Source organism: Poromitra crassiceps (genome assembly GCF_964638095.1).
Source record: "Poromitra crassiceps genome assembly, chromosome: 10".
Lineage (NCBI taxonomy): Eukaryota > Metazoa > Chordata > Actinopteri > Beryciformes > Melamphaidae > Poromitra > Poromitra crassiceps.
Genome location: NC_139631.1, coordinates 8,368,396 through 8,386,043, shown reverse-complemented (window position 1 = coordinate 8,386,043; position 17,648 = coordinate 8,368,396). Strand labels below are relative to the sequence as shown.

Below are 17,648 nucleotides of genomic sequence, written 5' to 3'. Positions count from 1 at the left end.
AGGTGGGAGAGTGCGGGTGTGGAGAAATGATGATACAAGTGCTGTTGAGCATGTATGGTTTCAACTGAGGTATACAAGAACTGCTCAGAAAACAAATACAACGCTAACCGTAAACCACTGCAGAAGTCTCCTCTGCCTCCTCCACCACCTTCCATCAAACAAAACGAGTTGGAACTCTTTCCTTGTGTCTTCGATGAGAGCTCAGCTTGACTTTTCCCTCCACTCATTGAGCCGTAGTGCAGCAGTGACTCACCAAGAAACCAATGGGACTTCCACAGTGGCTATTTCTGCATTTTTGTTGTTGTCTGAAGAACACAACAAAGTCAACACCGCCACCTACGGTTGACAAACTGTCACTCTTCCTTGCAGACATCATTTGGATCACCGCAGTTTTGCACCATTGACATTTAAATGTCAAAAATTCAGACTTTGGCTTCCACAAAACAAAGCCCGGTTCTGTCTCGGTTAGCAGTTCTCAACCATGAGGCACCGAGGCCCAATCATCTGCAGGATTTCACTCCAACCAAACACTACAGCAGCAGTGCCCTGGGGCCAGAACTTTACTTTACCTCCACCGAGGTGACAGCTTCGAGGAACCGCTGAGGCACCGAGGAACTGGACTTTAATGAGTTGACAATTCAGTCTGATATCAGGCTACTACAGCACTTGATTTCCCCAATTAGTTTCCTCTGTGGTTGAAGGTAGAGCTCGGTCAAATCAGTTGCGGTGGAGTTCGGTTGGAGTGAAAGACGATCGGGGCTTCGATGACACAACGTTGAGAGGCACTGGTCTAAAGTCTTCCAACAAGTATGACATGGTTTTTAAAGACAGGTTAAGTGCAGTTCTTTCAAAACCTCTGGAGAAGTATAGCACCTTTGTTGGTGACTGCTGGTGGCTGAGGACCCTCACCCGGTCAAACTGCCATCACCAACAGCTTTGCTGCACAAAGGTAAAAGGCAGCAACTGAAAACTATGTGAAACTAAAATAAATAACTTAAGTTCTTCAGCAGTTGGATTAAAGGAAGACTTGCCCTCTTTACTTCCTTGAATGTGGATGCTACTTTACTACAGGCAGTACCTGCTCCAAGAGTGGAACTGAGGAAAATGGCTTGAAAGTTGTCTTTACTGCCCAGTCGACCTGGTCTACAGTTATCCTTTCATTCTCCTATGGTCAAAAAAGAAAAGTCAACAAATCCCAACTGAAGTTTACTGCCTTTCTCCTTCGTGGGGCAACACTCATGGTATCAGTTTACTTTAGAATGACCATATTCCAGCAAATTAACCAGTGTGTTAACCTGTAAGATTTGTAAATGCACAAAAATACTGTGCTAGGACTTAGTGAAAATCTTCCACAAATAAATTATATTGTACTTTGGAGTACACCGCTTTTCCTCATGATAATAGACAGGTTAATACACTGGGATAAAGCCATTGCCGAGTTTTACCCAGCGTCCTTTATTTAATGTTTCTTCGGGCAGAAGCAGCAACCTGGCCTGGTTGGAGGCTGTCAAAGTCATGGGTAGAGCAGGTGGAGGATCACCTGAGAGGCTACACCTGCAAATACAAAACGTTTGGACAGATGAGCCTCTTCTTCTCCTCAACATCCCTCCTAAGGTGGCTTTGGCATCTCACTGGCCACCAAAGACTTTGCTGCCAACAAGCTAATGCAGCAACCACCCCTCTGTGATGAATCTACTGAATGCACAACGCATAAACTATAACAACAAAAAGTAATCAGGATTTGATTTTTTTTCTCTTTACATTCAGAAATCGCATGCGATATGGTGGTCATGGTAATTGTGTGGAAGACATAGCGCAGGGAAACTACAAAATCTAAGCGTGGAAAACAATCGACTACACAGGTGAGAGTTTGCATTCTTGCCAATGCTTTGCTACACAGTTCCCCACCTCCAGCTCTCCATGTGGATCTGTAGCTTCGCTGGTAGAAAAGATGGCAAACGGACGATGGTTTGTCGTTGACCTTAAGGGTAAAAGAACTGCTGGTTTCACAGGAAGCCGTGACCGAGGCTCATTGGAACCCATTCGGAGGCGAACGAGATAACTTGAGTCCGATTCCCCAGGTTCAATTCCTCATGATCTCATCCCCTAAAGGTTGGTTTCAGGGCGGGGTGGCTGGGGAAGGAAGGAGATGGAGAGATGGATGGAGAGATGTGATGGAGGACGGCGCTGGGTTACTCTCTGAGCATCTTGGTCTCATGGGCAGTGCTGCTGTCGGAGAAAGTGTACAAACTAGGCACGTTGTTTGTAGAAAAAGTATGCGAGGTGCGCTCTACAAATAAAATAAAATCAAAAACCCAAAGGTCAAATGCCTGCAGATACTGGTGAGAACTGGCTGTGGATGTTCTATGAGCTGTGTGTGAGGAGGACAGATGTGGAAGTGGAAGGGATCTGGGGATCCTTTTTGGGGAAAACTCAAGAGGGGGAACGTCATCAGCTGGAAAGAGAGGAACAAACCAAAATGGAATTTAGACTAAAGATCATCTCAGAGCGAAAGCAGCTTTGAGAGGACATTTAAGATTTTGGTGGAGAAATAAAAGCCATCAAGACAATTTGCTTTTAAATCTAGAACATTTATCTGTCGATTTATTTTCTTTTTTCCTTTCAAAAACTTGGTAATATTGAATTGTACAAAGTACCAATTGAAGAAGACTGCATTTCAGTTAGAGACAGAAAATGCGCATAGTTCAAAAACAAAGTTCGCCGGAGACATTGGGTCTCTAACAAGAATATTGGAGACAAGTGGAAGGTGGGTATTCACATAATGACTGCTTAGTGCACTGGGCAAAAAAAGAAAAAGTACAACACCACGTACATCTTTGATTTGTGACAAACAAAAAACAAAAAACACCCCTTTGTCAGAGAATGGTACATTCCCTTCAAAGATATGAAGGATGCCCAGCCACCAAAGACAAAAGATTTCTTCTTTATGTACAACGGTCATACAAATCAGAATAGCCCATGAAATGAATGTAGGAGTGAAGTATAGGCCTCAAAATGCTCACAAAGGCTGACTTCATCAACAGCATGGAAACATGTTAGCATTACCCATTAGCGTCAAATCATGTGCAAATGAAGCAAAGCCGATACCGCCGAGGCCCGGTTAGTTGGTTTGACTGTGGCTTAAAGCTGGGTTTACATTGTGCCATGTTGTGTTGACATCACCCAAAAGAATTATGGCTTTTTTTTTTCAGATACTGAACAGAGCAAACGCTAAGCCTCAAAGAGTCAGGGCTGAGGGCTAACGTACACAGGCTCCGGTACGGCTGCGAACAGACCCACACTCATGTAATGGGCTGAGGGCTAACGTACACCGGCTGCGAACAGACCCACACTCATGTGATCTGTCAGATGTATGTGGGATCCGGCAAAAATTTAACAGCTACGTAATTTTTCCGTACCGCATGTATCACCCATCAATTAACATGGGCGAGAGTTGATCCCGCAGTTTTACCGGATCCGCAACGGATCTGGTGTACATGGCCTGTTAGCTAATTATCCACCAACTAGGCACTACAGTGTAAAGTAACGTGTGCCAGATATGTTGAACAGTACAGGTGTATGTGTACGGAGGTAGCTGCTGTCCAAGCTTCTCCTGTCCATCTCACAGTATTACTGCAGACAAGTCATACAGCAGAACCAATCAACCTTAAAGCTTCTCCTGTCCATCCCACAGTATCACTGCAGACAAGTCATACAGCAGAACCAAATAACCTTAAAGCTTCTCCTGTCCCTCTCACAGTATTACTGCAGACAAGTCATACAGCAGAACCAATTAACCTTAAAGCTTCTCCTGTCCATCTCACAGTATCACTGCAGACAAGTCACACAGCAGAACCAATCAACCTTAAAGTTTATCCTGTCCATCTCACAGTATCACTGCAGACAAGTCATACAGCAGAAAGTGAAGGAGTAATTTGAGCAAACATGCAGTTAGGGCTGGGTCATTACAATACCAGTAACCAATACCAGTAGAGAACTTCATTCGATACCTTTTGTGTAGTATAGCCATACTTCTTAACGTTTTGGTGGCATCTCGGCACGCTGAACTGCCAACTCCGTCACATACAGCGCACTCGACTACACCACCACAGAATGTATGGGTTGTACCAGAGATATACAGTAGCTGCTGCAGCAGCGGGCCAATCGATGAACGTTTGCGGTGATTGCCTGCGAGCAAAACCATACAAATAGTTGTTGTTTTTCTAGATCTGTGTACAAAAAGACTTGATTGCAGCCGGTATCGTTTGACTGGAGAAGTTTTCGATATCCAGTAGGTTATTTCGATACTGATTACCCAGCCCTACATGCAGTAAGACATGGGACTTCTACAACTAGTACATCTGTAACATACATACATACATTATCCAAGACACTTGGACAGACCTGTGCTTATAAAGTCTTTTCAAAGCACTAGCTTCCTATTTGGTTTTGCACGTAGTAGGACACGACTAAAAGTGTTTTGTTTGAGAGGTACTTCTGAATGCATAGTCCAGCCCTGAGTTACAACTTAAATAAAGGGCTATCACTTTGAGTCAGACTAACGTCAAGTCATGTAACACACAAATATACTAAGTTTATAGACCACGGGAATCTGGCACCAAAAGGCTTTCACAATCAATGTCATGCTGGGCCTTTGGTAATACATTCAGCTCTGGGTCAGAAATCACTAGGTGATTCAGATAGTGTTCTTCCTCGATTGTGTCTGATATCAATAAATAAATAGTCTCACGACGACAGAGCGCGTGGGAAGACTCTTTGGCCAATCAGGTGCTGGGAAACAGGACCATACCACCAGTAAGACGGCAGGTGTTAAAAAGCACTGCTTCAAAAGCTAAAGACCTCAAGTATACTATTGGTGATTGCCAGGGTGTGTTGCAAATAAATATCATCGATTATGTCTTTCTTTTTCCCCCCAAAGCAACAATTTGGTTATAATGCTAATAATAATAATTTGGGATTTTAAGTTAAGAGCCTACTCTTTAGGGGCAAACGATTGTTTGGACACTTATTAATGCTGCAGCAAACTCATCTTCCAAAATAAAGTGAGCATGAATAGGTCAAAACCAAACTTGAGATGCCTTTTGTCGGCAGGTTTGGTTGCTAGGTAAATTAAAAATATTTATCAATCATGACAGCCTATGAGAAAGATGCTGAGAGGTTACTGCAGTAGGAGCATAGTAATGCCCATACAGGATTGTACCAATGCATAATCAACATTATGCTGGGAAGGTTATAAAGTGCACAGCTGGGACATCAGATCATTTCATATTTCATATATATATCATTTCTAATTTCCATACTGAACATACTGATGTACTGTTACAATCATGTTACCATACTTTTAACACTAACACAGTGTGATGCAGTGTTAAAATTATGTTACCATGTTACCTTGCTCAAATAAGATCAGAAGTCAACAGGCTTGTGATGAAAAATATATGAAATAAAAATAAAATGCAGATCATTTGCAATTTATGTGAGGTGTAGTGGAATTGTGTCATGGTCATATCTAAGGCAAAAACACTTGACAACTTCATCCCAAGCCCTCCATTTGGTATCAAGCCTGTCAAGGGGGGGGGGGGGGGGGTAGATTACAGTGTGCAAAAACACAAAAAGGAGCAACGATGGGCGAATACTTCACTCCTTGCGGGGGGTGGGGGGTCGGGGGGGGGTCGGTCTGAGTTTAAATGTTGATGGGTAGACTGTACAGGGTCCTGCAGGAGGACAGGGAGAGAGAGGGGATCGTATAAGGTAGTGTTTGGATGTGGGTTGGTTGGTTGGTTGGTTGGTTGGTTGGTTGGGGGGGTCTCAGGCTGCACTACCTGTGGACCGGCAGGTGCAGCCCGTTGAGGGGGTTGAGTGGATGGGGCAGGGGCGGGTGCAGCTCCAGCTGGGCCAGCAGGGAGAAGTGGTCCGAGGGGACGTGGGGGTGGGGGCAGCCGGTGATGCTGTTGTCACTCAGCCACTGGCTGTCCAGAGGCCCCAGCAGGCCCAAAACACTCATGTGGGTCTTGGAGAAGAAGATGTAGTCAATCACGCCCTGTCGAGAGAGAGAGAGAGAGAGAGAGAGAGAGAGAGAGAGGCTTAGAGAAACGTACCTTTAAGTCATATGTGTAGTTGGTGTAAAGATAAGCTTACCTTGAAGTCATATGTGTAGCAGGCATCAGATTATTCTCATAGAATCTTACCTTGAAGTCATATGTGTAGTTGGTGTAAGGCAGCGGTTCTCAAACTTTTTTGGCTTCAGTACCCCCTTTCCCTGATTTCTCAATCCAAGTACCCCCTTTACCCAAATACAACATTTGTCTGAGAAAACGGCAAGAGAAAACCATATCATATGATACTATGACCCACCTTTTGAAGAATATAACATTACAAAATAATAAATGGAGTGAAAGAGTTGCAATAGTGCCTCCTGAGCAGATTTACTTTAACATTCCATGTATTTTTATGATTTATTCTTACATTTTTACATTTTCCCCTTTCTCTCAAGTACCCCCTGTAGTACCTCCATGTACCCCTAGGGGTACACGCACCCCAGTTTGGGAACCCAGGGGTAAGGCATCAGATTATTCTAATAGAATCTTACCTTGAAGTCATATGTGTAGTTGGTGTAAAGCATCAGATTATCCTCATAGAATCTTACCTTGAAGTCATGTGTAGTTGGTGTAAAGCATCAGATTATCCTCATAGAATCTTACCTTGAAGTCATGTGTAGTTGGTGTAAGGCATCAGATTATTCTCATAGAATCTTACCTTGAAGTCATATGTGTAGTTGATGTAAAGAGAATCTTACCTTGAAGTCATATGTGTAGTTGGTGTAAAGAGAATCTTACCTTGAAGTCATATGTGTAGTTGGTGTAAAGCATCAGATTATTCTAATAGAATCTTACCTTGAAGTCATATGTGTAGTTGATGTAAAGAGAATCTTCCCTTGAAGTCATATGTGTAGTTGGTGTAAAGAGAATCTTACCTTGAAGTCATATGTGTAGTTGGTGTAAGGCATCAGATCATTCTCATAGGCGCTCTTCAGCTGGAAGTTGTGGGTAACGCTTCCGTCGGAGTTGCCGTTCTTGCTGTTGCAGCTGAAGTTGGTCAGACATTCGTTGTAGCGCAGCTCCTTGAAGTCCTTGTGGTTTTCAGCCACACCTCCGCTGCTCAGGTATTCCACCACACCTGGACGACACAAGAGGAACGGTGACCTGGGTTTCCCTCAGTGAAACATCACAACCTTGGTTGTAAAGCCCTCCCAAGCCCCGGTATTTATGTGCTTATTTTCACTGAGACCAAGGAAATAAAATGATGACATCAGTGTCCAACTGCAACATCTGCTGGCTAGAAGTGACATTGCAACCACTGAGCAAGTAGAAGTACAGTTAATTCATTGTTTCAACTTAAGATAATGTTGAAGCCATAATACCAGCATTGCATAACATCTAATAACTCTCATTAACTCCTTCAAGCCACCATCACTTCACACAACCTTTCTCTCTTTAGCCTACAAGAAAACCAATACAAACTCAAAATCCAGAAATGCCAGATGGAAAACACTGTGGGCCATATCTTACGCCCAAGTCTTAGTACAAGGGCAAATCTTTGCTAGTTTCTAGCACTCAAAATCACCATTTCTTTCTTGTAATTACCAATGAGTGAGTTCATCAAAGGATGTGTTATAGTGACCCAGTGGTAATTAAAAGGAAAAGAGCGGCTGTGGCTCAGGAGGTAGAGCAGGTCGTCCACTAATCGGAAGGTTGGTGGTTCGATCCCCGGCTCCTCCAGTCAGCATGTCGAAGTGTCCTTGGGCAAGACACTGAACCCAAAAATGGCTCCCGATGGTTGTGCCAGCACCCTGCGTGGCAGCTGGCCGCCTTCGGTGTGTGAATGGGTGAATGTAGGCACATTGTAAAGCGCTTTGGATAAAAGCGCTATATAAATGCAGTCGATTTACCATTTACCAAGAATAAGAAGATTTTGAGTGCTAGAAACTAGCAAAGATGTGCCCCTGCACTAAGACTTGGGCATAAGATATGTCCCTATTACATTTTAACAGCCTTAGATATGCTATGTATGTTCCTATTACATTTTAACAAGTACACAGGCTTAGATATCAACTCAATAGTCTTCCAGTGCCAGACTGCCTAGACAGCCTTACATATCATCAAGTCTTCCAGTGCCAGACCGCCTAGACAGGTGAGGCCCTCGCCACTAGGTCTGGGTATCGGAACCCAGTAACAAGTAGTATCGAAACTTCTCCAGGCAAACGATACCTGCATTCAATCCTTTGTGTGTACACAGATCTAGAAAGATTGTATTGTATGGTTTTGCTGGCAGCCAATCACCACAAACGTTCATCGATTGAATGCGACGTGTGATTGGCCCACTAGCGCAGCAGCTACTGTACAACCCATACGGTCTGTGGTGGTGAAGTCGAGTGTGGTGTATGTGAGGAAGTTGGCAGTTTCTCTTGTAGTTTTCTAAGCAACATATTGTAGTCGGGTAAAGGGGGTACTTGGATTCAGAAATCAGGGAAAGGGGTAGTGAAGCCAAAAGAGAGAGGAGCACTGTCCTAGACCTAGATGTTTCCACAGAGCAAGCTGTCAGGTCATACCAGAGTCGGGCAGCGAGTTGAGGTCAGCACACAGGACGATGGGGATGGAGGAGGGCTCAGAGGGCGAGGCGCGCTCCGCGATGCTCTTCAGCTCCGACAGGAACATCATGGTCTGGACCAACTTCACGTCCGAGTACTCGGGGTCCCAGTGCATGTGGGCGTTAGCCACCAGGATCAGCTGCCGATCCTGAGGGGGCTTCATGCCTGCAAACACAAGGAACTCGATGGAATGATGCAAACAAACAAACGCATATCTAGACAAAAAAGGACAACTAAGAGCAAAAGAGAAGGGTGGGATTTAACCAGGTTTAGTGGAGTCTCTCCCCAGACTCAAATATTATGTTAATACCAGAGTCTGTGTCACTTTGTGGCCCGAGCTTGTGTGACTGTGAGAAGAGGCATGTGGCAGATGTTTGACACACAGACTAGGTCCAGAGCAGCTGATGAGCAGGTTCCTTACCTCCAGAGAACATGTCTTTGTCCACCTCCAGCAGAACGGCCACCCCGATGTTGTCTTTGGTCATCACTCTGTTCAGCATGACCTCGGAGCCCTCAGAGTTGGCCATGGCCACCTGGTTGAACTCCACTGTGTGTTTCTGCACCAGAGTGAACCTGCAGGAAACAAGACAACAACGGCGATCAGTGTTTCCCCTAGGATGGAGTTGTAGCAGTGGGTTATCTAGCTCCTAGCTAGCATTCACTCTTCCAATTATTCATTTTTAATTGCAATGAACTTGCATCACGACCACACTGTTGTATCAAACCGCGTTAATTTTAGGGCTGTCCCGAGGACCTAAATGTTTATGACGAGTCTTGAATAAACTTTGAATTGAACTGAACTGAATTGAACTCACTTGTCGGTCTTGAAGAACACTGCACAGCCGTCCACGTGCTTCCTCTCCAGTTCGGACATGAGTTTGGCACGAGACTTTGGGCAGAAGTAGCCGTCGTAGCCGCGCTCCTTTAGTGTTTCCAGGAAGAGGGTGTAGTACTGCTCCGTTTCCACCTCCTGGAGACACACAGGGCAAGATGCTATAGACTCAGAGCAATTCAGCTAAAGCTATTCAGCTACAGTATAGCCCCGCCCCCTTTCAGACATGCCTTGGAACTCTGCAGTTACCCGGAGGGGACCCGGGTGGCGCTGTATGTATGTATGAACACAATTTGGAGAGCTATGCGCGCTCCCGAGACCCTCCGATGACCCACCTCTGATATCAGATCGTAGCCTAGTATCATGGGCGAGTCTCTCCCCCTCCCCTCCAGAGTGCTGTGACGTAGCTGAGCTAAGCGAGTGGGAGGAGGCGGGGGAACCAGAGAGAGACAGGCAGCATGACAGATTATTGTTATATAAATAGTTGAATGAGCGAGTTGATGTGAATGAGCGAGTGAGTTTCAGTTTTTCCAAATGAAGCTCGAACCTGCTCCGTGTGTCAGCCAACAGGCTGGATTGAAACGCTGGCTTTGCTCTGCAAAGCTTCACGCAGCACACACCACCTTCAAAATATACTCAAGCATTTTTGGACGCGAGGGTCATCCTGCTTCCCAGTATTGGACATCGCTAGGTAGGATATCTGGATCTGGTTGCATTCATGCCTTTGATTTCACAGCGTTTGTGAACAATTCACGCGCAGAACCGCAATGTCAACACAAAATCCAAGCAGTGTCAAGTAGAGCCCGACCGATACTGGATTTTTGAGGCCGATGCCGATACCGAAATTAGGGAGTAAAAAAATTCCGATAACGATATATCGGCCGATATATATATATATATCTTTAATTTAATAATTATAAATAACTAGAAATACAAAAACACAAGAAATAGAACAAATAGTTAAGAAAAAATATCAAATATACACAACATGCTGTCTATAACTTAAAAAAAAAAAATCGGCAATATCGGCCAAAATATCGGCCAATACGATATATCGGTCATCGGCCAATATCGGCGAACCGATATATCGGTCGGGATCTAGTGTCAAGTCAGTCAGTATAAAACGGAAACTTCTGGGTACAACCTTCGCAATAATTGCAAATAAATAAATGAAATGCACGTGCAATGTTTTTTGTGGGTGTGATCCGAAAGATACCGTTTTTTTTATGACAAAGAAAGGTGTCACCTGCAGGCTGATGATGTCAGCGTCACAGCTGGTGACAGAGGTCTCACCTGCAGGCTGATGATGTCAGCGTCACAGCTGGTGACAGAGGTCTCACCTGCAGGCTGATGATGTCAGCGTCACAGCTGGTGATTTCCTCCATGATGCCTTTCTTCCTGTACTCCCAGTTGAGGGCCCAGGACGGGCAGTAGCCGTACAGCTGCCGCGTGGCGTACTTGTCGCACAGCACGTTGTAGCACATGACCGTGAACATGGCTGCACAGGAGAGAGAGAGAGAGAGAGAGAGAGAGAGAATGAGAGAGAGAGAGAGAGAGAGAGAGTCTTGTAGTATGTTAGTATATAGTATATAGTAAGTTTTCTAATTAATGTTTAGCTGTTCATATCTAATCGCTTGCTTTGGCAATATGTACAGTGTACGTCATGCTAATAAAGCCATTTGAATTGAATTGAAATTGAGAGAGTCAGTCGCACACAAGGTGAGGTCTGCAGGATCTGGATCAGAACCTCTGGTATCAAATTCCTCATAATGGATCAATTTGATAATCGTTTCATCATATCCAGATAGTGCGGGTGGGGGATCATGGAGATAGAGAAGAGAGAATGAGAGAGAGAGAGAGAGAGAGAGAGTGAGAGTGATAGAGAGAGAGAGAGAGAGGCAGGATAAAGGAGAAGAGCTTTAAACTAATGCCAGTTGCATTTGGAACTAGGAATTTCCCAGGTCAAAGGTCGGGAACACCCCTGTGGCATCATCTGGAGTGAGATTTCCTACTTTGAAACTCAGGGGAAGCTCACCAGCCCTGACGTCAAAATCCAAAATGGCAGCTCCTGTCTTATTTGTGTCTCATTGAATCAGTTGTACACACATTACTAACTTCTATCTGTGTGGACATGTTGCTACAGTGTTTGTATGTGCAAAATAGCACATAATACATTGTTATCAACTGTCTGTTACTGCTAACAATGGCTAGCCTGGCTAGAGCTAATCCTAGCTGGTTTTTACTGGAACACGGTCAACTCCGGTTTGACGTCACTCAACTGGAATATTCCTAGTTCCCAGTGCAACTGGAACGTGGCATAACAATCACCTTTGGGGGGAGTGTTGTTTTTATTTAATCTCCGTCTTTGAGGAATGCCCAGTGGAGTTTATTTTCTTTCTTTCTTGAGATTCAAGTTCCTGTTGTGTTTTTTTTTTTTTTTTTTTTGGTTTTTGTGTGGTGTCACCTGCACAGATTTGGCTTTTTCCCCCTCTTCTTTCTGTGTTTATTATTTGTATTGTATTATTGTATTCTTCGAAATGTCTATGGAGAAATGAATGGGGAACTCACTTCCGATGGGCAAGAAATGTCACGTGCCTGTTCAGCTATAATGCGTTGGATAATCAAACACAATTCCCCTGAGCATCAACAGGTCCTGCTCCAGCTACAGGTGAAACGTACGTACCTGTGGGAATCACCTGGTCCCGCTCCTTCAGAGTGATCCAAGGTCTTTGGGGCAGCTGTTCTGGGTGCACTGAAAACAGGGCAGAGGGGAAGAGGGCATTAGCACTCGTTTGACCCGGGACAAACACAATGGGAGGAGCCACCTGCGCCCGCTCAGGTTTACACTAAACGCTCGCTTAAATATGCATGAGCGGGGGTAAAGGGTCGCTTGGTAAGGCGAAGCCCCGGCGCCATTTAGATGCTAGATTGTGGAGCATGTAGTTCAAAAGCATTGATTTACCTGCTAGATCAGGGGTGGGGCAACTATTTTTCATGGGGGGGCCACATGAGAAACCCAGATTGTTGCCGGGGGCCGAACAAATATTGTCATGCCGTAACCCAGGGATGGGCAACTTTGATGATAGAGAGGGCCACAAGAAAATGTCCTTGCTACCAGATTTGGCTGAGGGCCGAACGGCGCCAGTGCGAAAAATTTGGGCCGTTTGAAGGCAGGTTTATTGAATTGAACTGAAAACCTTTATTTATCCCCGAGGGGAGATTCAGGCGTCTAAAAACAGCAACAGCAGCAGGGGTTAAAAATACAGAGCAGACAGAAAAAAGTAAGAGATAAATAAAAACAGATAAAAACAATACAATATTCTTCATCCCCATTAGCACACCATGTAGGGGATGGGAGGGGTTGTCCAGCATAGCGTGCAGTTTCCTCCTCAGCCTTGTCTCTGCAACCGCCTCCAGACTGCTCAGCTCAGCTCCAACTACAGAGCTGGCTTTCCTCACCAGCTTGTTCAGCTTCCCAGTGTCCCTCATGCTGGTACTACTCCCCCCCCCCCCCCCCCCCGACATGCCACGGCAAAGAAAAGGACACTAGACATAGGAGACCACCATCTCCACCTCCTCCCCATGGATGGGGTGATGGGAGTTGGGGACCTCCCTTTACTCCGCCGGAAGTCCACCACCATCTCCTTGGTCTTCCCTATGTTGAGCTGGAGGTGGTTGGTGTCGCTCCACCCCACAAAGTTCTCAACGAGGGCTCTGTAGTCCTCCTCATTGTCGTCTCAGCTCCTCTGACCACTGCTGGATGGTCCTGGTGGTAGCCGGTTGTCTTTTGATAATAGGCCTGAATGTTGGTGTCAGCCTAATCAGGTTATGGTCTGAGCCCCCTAGTGGAGGAAGGGCAGTAGATCTGTAAGCCTCCTTTACATTGGCATACAGCATGTCCAGGATTTTGTTCTGCCTTGTTTTACAGGTCACATACTGTTTAAAATTCGTCAGGGTCTTTGATATTTTAACATGGTTAAAAATCGCCATTTATTAGCATGAACGCACTGGGGTGTTTGGTCTGCAGCTCCGCTACAGTGGAGTGGATGACGTCACAAGCGTGCGCCGCCACTGCACTCGGTGGGATATAAACAGTGATGGCGACTACAGCTTAATTTATACTTATTAGAAAGTGTCGCTCAGCACATGGTCGCAGACGAAAAATAAAGTGTCGCTCATGTTGCTGCATTTATGCTTCTCTCCTCGGCTCAACGGTCACGTGACGCTATAGACAGAGCGAGGCAGAGAACTAGTGCAGACAGCCAAGAGAGGGAATGCTGTCAGTGAACCCACGTCGGAGGCAAGATGTAACTGCAGCCGCATATAACGACACACAACCACACAATCAGCTCTCTCTCTGGGAAGTTGGTCACGGTGTTCTTTGTGATTTTCACAAAGTCATACATCAAGGACATGCGGATAAAAAATAGCGGAGACACGTTCATTCATTTCATTTCAGCGAAAACTAAAACAAGGAAGTCGAGCGCCTGCCCGTCTATATAGCCAATCACACTTGCGCGACATTATGTGACGTAGTCAGCGACACTATAGACATTTCACCAGGTAGCAGACACTGCTCGCCGACACTTGATAGTGTCGACTCAAGTCCTCATTTCTGTCGGCGACCGTTTCAAAAGTGTCGGCAGACAAAGCATAAATTGGACTTTAGTCCTACCACCAGCAGCTCTATGTCTGGGGTACATAACTAGCCTAGGTAAACCCAGCCACCACGTGACCTGCTCTCTCAGTTCCCAGTCACATAGTGACTGAGAACAGGTCTGAGAGCAGGTCACGTGGGGGATGGGTTTACCCAGGCTAGTACATAACTGCTCTTTGACAGTTATATGTCCAGGGTTACACCATCAGGAGTTCACAAAGACGACAAGTCCACCGCCCCTCCGCTTACCGCTGTCTCTGCTTCTGTCGGCTCGCACCATGGTGAAGCCGTCCTGTTCCACGGCACAGTCTGGGATATTGTCATGCAGCCAGGATTCTGTGAAACATAGTAGGCTGGACTCCTTATATTCCACTTGGTTCTTCACCAGGGCGGAAAGTTCGTCTGTTTCGTTGGCCAGCGATCTCACGTTCCCCATGACGACCGAGGGCAGGTATGTTTTCTTGTCGTTATTATTTCTCCCCTCCCTTACGATCGCTCCAGCTCTGCATCCCCGCTTACGTGTTTTGATCTCGGCCGGCAAGTCCCTCGGAGGAGCAGCCGCTTGCTTCCTGAGGGCAACGAGCCTCTCACGGGTGTAGACTATCGTTTGTCCGCCGATCGGATTCATTGTTGAGTCGGAAAGTTTAGTAAAGAAAATAATAAGGTTTAAGAAGTTAAAAGGAATTAAAAGAGGCTCAAGAAAAGAGGACAGGGTTGCTTAAAACCAGTTAAAAACTGGTTAAAGGGTCGCTGGGCAGAAAAAGAGGGGGGAGAGGAATGGGATGATCTCTTGGAAATGTGTGTGCGTCTCAGTCTGACTGAGAGAGTTATCAGTTGTTATGGCACTCGATGCACTGCCCAAGGTCTCAGCAAAAGAGAGAAGTCCTCATGGGTGAATCTATGTGAGATGTCATGTCATGGTAACTCATAGCATAATAATGCGTATTTAGGCGAAGCCCCGGCGCCATTTAGATGCTAGATTGTGGAGCATGTAGTTCAAAAGCATTGATTTACTTGCTAGCTCAGGGGTGGGCAACTATTTTTCATGGGGGGCCACATGAGAAACCCAGATTGTTGCCGGGGGCCGAACAAATATTGTCATGCCGTAACCCAGGGATGGGCAACTTTGATGATAGAGAGGGCCACAAAAAATTTCCTTGCTACCAGATTTTGCTGAGGGCCGAACGGCGCCACCGCGACAAATTTGGGGCATTTGAAGCCATGTTTAGAGGAATAACTAATTTTAAATTAACAGTTGATGTCATTATTCAGTCTTAAGCACCAATATTTGGTCCTTTTCTCACTCACTCCTATGTCACCACTTGCTCTACCTGCAGGGCTTGAAATTAACTTTTTTGACCACCTGCCAATATGGCTGCTAGATTTTTAAGTTACCAGCCAATTAGAATTTCCACTAGCAGAAATGTTTTTCTTGAAATAAACCAGAATATGAGTGGGTTAATTTAAGCATAAGTATCAGTAAGTGGCCCGGGATGATCAAAGCCTGTGTTGAGGGTCACACAAACAAAAATGTACTCTTGAAGCTAAATAAATCCAAAACCAACAAGTTAATTATTAAAATTTCTACTTCAATGTAGAACAGTTATTTCTTACACATGAGATTACTTTTAGCCTTTTAGTCAGTAATGATTATTGAAAGATATTCCATATTCCAGACTGAAATGTTATAACAGAAGTGGAGTATTGGCCAGAATGACATGAACATTTGGACACTTATCGGGTATCTTGTATGTTGCGTTCAGGTGCACTGTAAAAAAATAAGAAAAATCTTTTTTGAAATAAATAAATATATATACATATATATATATATATATATATATATATATATATATATATATATATATATATATATATATATATATATATATATATATATATTGCAATTCCATCGTGGCCAAACAGGCCGGATGCGGCCCGTGGGGCGTATTTTGCCCATGTGTGTGCTAGATTGTCGAGCGTGTAGTTCAAAACCATTTACCTGCTAGATTGTCGAGCGTGTAGTTCAAAACCATTTACCTGCTAGATTGTCGAGCATGTAGTTCAAAAGCTTTCTGGTTCCGTCCGGCTCCTGGTACAGATTGAGGATGTCTTGCGACAAGGGGTTACCTGGCAAACACGTTCCAAACCGGTTAACTATAACAATTACACACTACACAAACTACAAAGTAGGACATTTTTCACAGTCACTTTCACTATTTTACCAGGCAACTAAAGTTTTAGAAAATGACCTCTGAATGATGGCTGCTGGCTAGCTTACATAGACAAATAAACCCATTTATGTGACAGAAATTACATACAGAAAAATATGAATTCATTTAATTAATATTTAATTGCTTTATTGGTTAAAAAATAAGGGAAAAAAATGAAAGAAAAACACTCACCTTTTAGCCCCAGGGTTTGTAACTGGAAAAGCCTCCCGAGTTCATAAGGCAGAACTCGTAAAAGATTATTGTTTAAAAGCAATTCCCTGCAGAAATGGAAGAGAGAGTATCTGTGTCAAAAAATACACATTTTCTCTCTCACATTCACACGCACACACATAGAGGAAACAGATCATTTCTGGCAGAACTTTTTGTTGTACACCATGTTGTTTTTTCGTTTAGATTCACTTATCCAATCTAACTGTGTCTTTGTCTGCCATCTTGATTTGTCTTTGAACTGAATGGATTTCAGAACAATATATGCAGTGCACTGTTGTGTGAAGACAGTGACTGTCTCCTGAAATCACCCAAACAAAGTCATTAGCAAAATCCAATCCTTTGTATAAACCTCAAACAAGCCGACAAATATGCTACAAGTCAGCCAACAAGGGCAGCCCCCGGCGTGCCATGCTACCTTGAGGACGTCTGAAACCAATTCTTTCCCTGTAACCTACCTTCAAACCAGGTACCTCATTAAGCAGGTACCTCATTAAGCAGGTACCTCATTAAGCAGGTACCTCATCAGGTAGCTAGCTGATAGACAGCTTCCTTGCAGTTCTCATACACAGCCTATATTTGGCGGGGCAGCAGCCTACCTGAGAGAGAGCATGTTGCCCAGCTCTGCGGGCAGGCTGCGGAGCTTATTGGACGACAGGTTCAGGTAGAGCAGGTGGGGCAGCTTGGCGATGTCGGGAGGGATGCGGCTCAGGTTGTTGTCGTTGATGTGCAGCGCGGTCAGGTGGGTGAGCGTCCACAACGAGCTGCTCAGACTCCTCACCCGGCCTGCAGCAAACACACAAACACACCACGAGTCACACACAAACACACACCACACGACGCATCACACACAAACACACACAAACACACACCACACACAAACACACACCACACACAACACACACAAACACACACCACACCACGCGTCACACACAAACACACCACGAGTCACACACAAACACACACCACACCACGCACCACACACACACACACACCACACACAGCACACACCACGCATCACACACAAACACACGCCACACAAACACACACCAC

The 17,648-nt window shown here is 44.9% G+C and overlaps 1 protein-coding gene across 1 annotated transcript in view; it reads right to left on the bottom strand.

Annotated features, from left to right (window-relative positions):
• cnot6l (CCR4-NOT transcription complex, subunit 6-like) overlaps nucleotides 1–17,648 on the bottom strand; it is a 22,596-nt gene continuing 4,948 nt past the window's right edge. The window contains exons 3-12 of the mRNA XM_083643938.1: nucleotides 17,195–17,381; nucleotides 16,560–16,645; nucleotides 16,195–16,284; nucleotides 12,184–12,252; nucleotides 10,841–10,998; nucleotides 9,484–9,638; nucleotides 9,090–9,241; nucleotides 8,630–8,833; nucleotides 6,995–7,197; nucleotides 1–6,061 (exon numbers count right to left, since the gene is read on the bottom strand). Of these exons, the coding sequence (XP_083500064.1) occupies nucleotides 5,840–6,061; nucleotides 6,995–7,197; nucleotides 8,630–8,833; nucleotides 9,090–9,241; nucleotides 9,484–9,638; nucleotides 10,841–10,998; nucleotides 12,184–12,252; nucleotides 16,195–16,284; nucleotides 16,560–16,645; nucleotides 17,195–17,381 (1,526 nt within the window). The 3' untranslated portion in view covers nucleotides 1–5,839. The remainder of the gene's footprint in view (nucleotides 6,062–6,994; nucleotides 7,198–8,629; nucleotides 8,834–9,089; nucleotides 9,242–9,483; nucleotides 9,639–10,840; nucleotides 10,999–12,183; nucleotides 12,253–16,194; nucleotides 16,285–16,559; nucleotides 16,646–17,194; nucleotides 17,382–17,648) is intronic.